Here is a 750-nt window from a genome sequence, read left to right as displayed (position 1 = left end):
CAATGTAACTGTTATTTAATCAAAATAAGTTTAATAATATTTTAAAGATTAAATTTGATTCAGTTAGATTATGAAGTTTAAATAAATAGGAACTGACTCATGTTCCTGTGATGTCATACCTGAGGGGCGGGGCCTGCTGTGGGGAGGGGCGAAGGAGGCGTGGCCTGTGTTGAGGAGGGGGTGGGGCTTTTTGTCGGTGATGTCATGGTGGGCGTGGTCTCTGCTGGTCTCTGAGGGGGCGGGGCTGAGAGCTGAACACCTGCAGGTGGCGCGGGAGACGGAGGAGGCTGCTGATTGGCCGGGGTCGTCCCTCTGACCTCTGCTGCTTCGTCTTCGTCGTCGTCATCATCGTCTTCGTCCACTAAGGAGGCAGCAGAGGGTTAATGTGACGGCACTGAGCTGCTGAGCTCGGCAGAGATTGGTTTCTTACGTTTGATGAAGTCGACGGTCATGAGCGCTCGCCGCTGGTGTTCAAAGTTTGCGCTGAAGTGATCCATTTTCTCATAGCCATTTTGGACTTTATCAATGTGAGACGTGTCGGTGCCCTCCACGATCCTGACACCAAAACATCGTTAACAACACCTCAAACTATTATCATTGTTGTTATTCTTATCGTTATTGTTGTTGATGTTGTTGTTGTTGATGTTGTTGTTGTTGATGTTGTTGTTGTTGATGTTGTTGTTGTTGATGTTGATGTTGTTGATGTTGTTGTTGATTTTGTTGTTGTTGTTGTTGATTTTGTTGTTGTTG

At 46.3% G+C, this 750-nt stretch overlaps 1 protein-coding gene across 1 annotated transcript; it reads right to left on the bottom strand.

The window, feature by feature from the left end:
• Nucleotides 1-98: 98 nt before the first annotated feature.
• Nucleotides 99-586, bottom strand: LOC121940287 (4-O-methyl-glucuronoyl methylesterase 1-like). Its single transcript, XM_042483090.1, has 2 exons — nt 431-586; nt 99-361 (listed from the first exon to the last, which is right to left on the bottom strand). The coding sequence occupies exons 1-2, from the start codon at nt 495-497 to the stop codon at nt 114-116; spliced, it is 315 nt and encodes a 104-aa protein (XP_042339024.1). The 5' UTR covers nt 498-586; the 3' UTR covers nt 99-113.
• Nucleotides 587-750: the final 164 nt, after the last annotated feature.

The sequence above is a fragment of the Plectropomus leopardus genome, unplaced genomic scaffold, assembly GCF_008729295.1.
Source record: "Plectropomus leopardus isolate mb unplaced genomic scaffold, YSFRI_Pleo_2.0 unplaced_scaffold82289, whole genome shotgun sequence".
Classification (NCBI taxonomy): domain Eukaryota; kingdom Metazoa; phylum Chordata; class Actinopteri; order Perciformes; family Serranidae; genus Plectropomus; species Plectropomus leopardus.
Note: the sequence above shows the minus strand (reverse complement) of the source record. Positions and strands in the feature narration are given on the sequence as shown.

What these genes read in the sequence shown, in the direction of transcription:
- LOC121940287 (XM_042483090.1), bottom strand. Translation starts at nt 497, where the DNA reads ATGGATCACTTCAGCGCAAACTTTGAACACCAGCGGCGAGCGCTCATG. An exon ending in GACCGTCGACTTCATCAAAC is followed by an intron (nt 362 to 430) that starts GTAAGAAACCAA and finishes CTGCCTCCTTAG; the next exon opens with TGGACGAAGACGATGATGAC.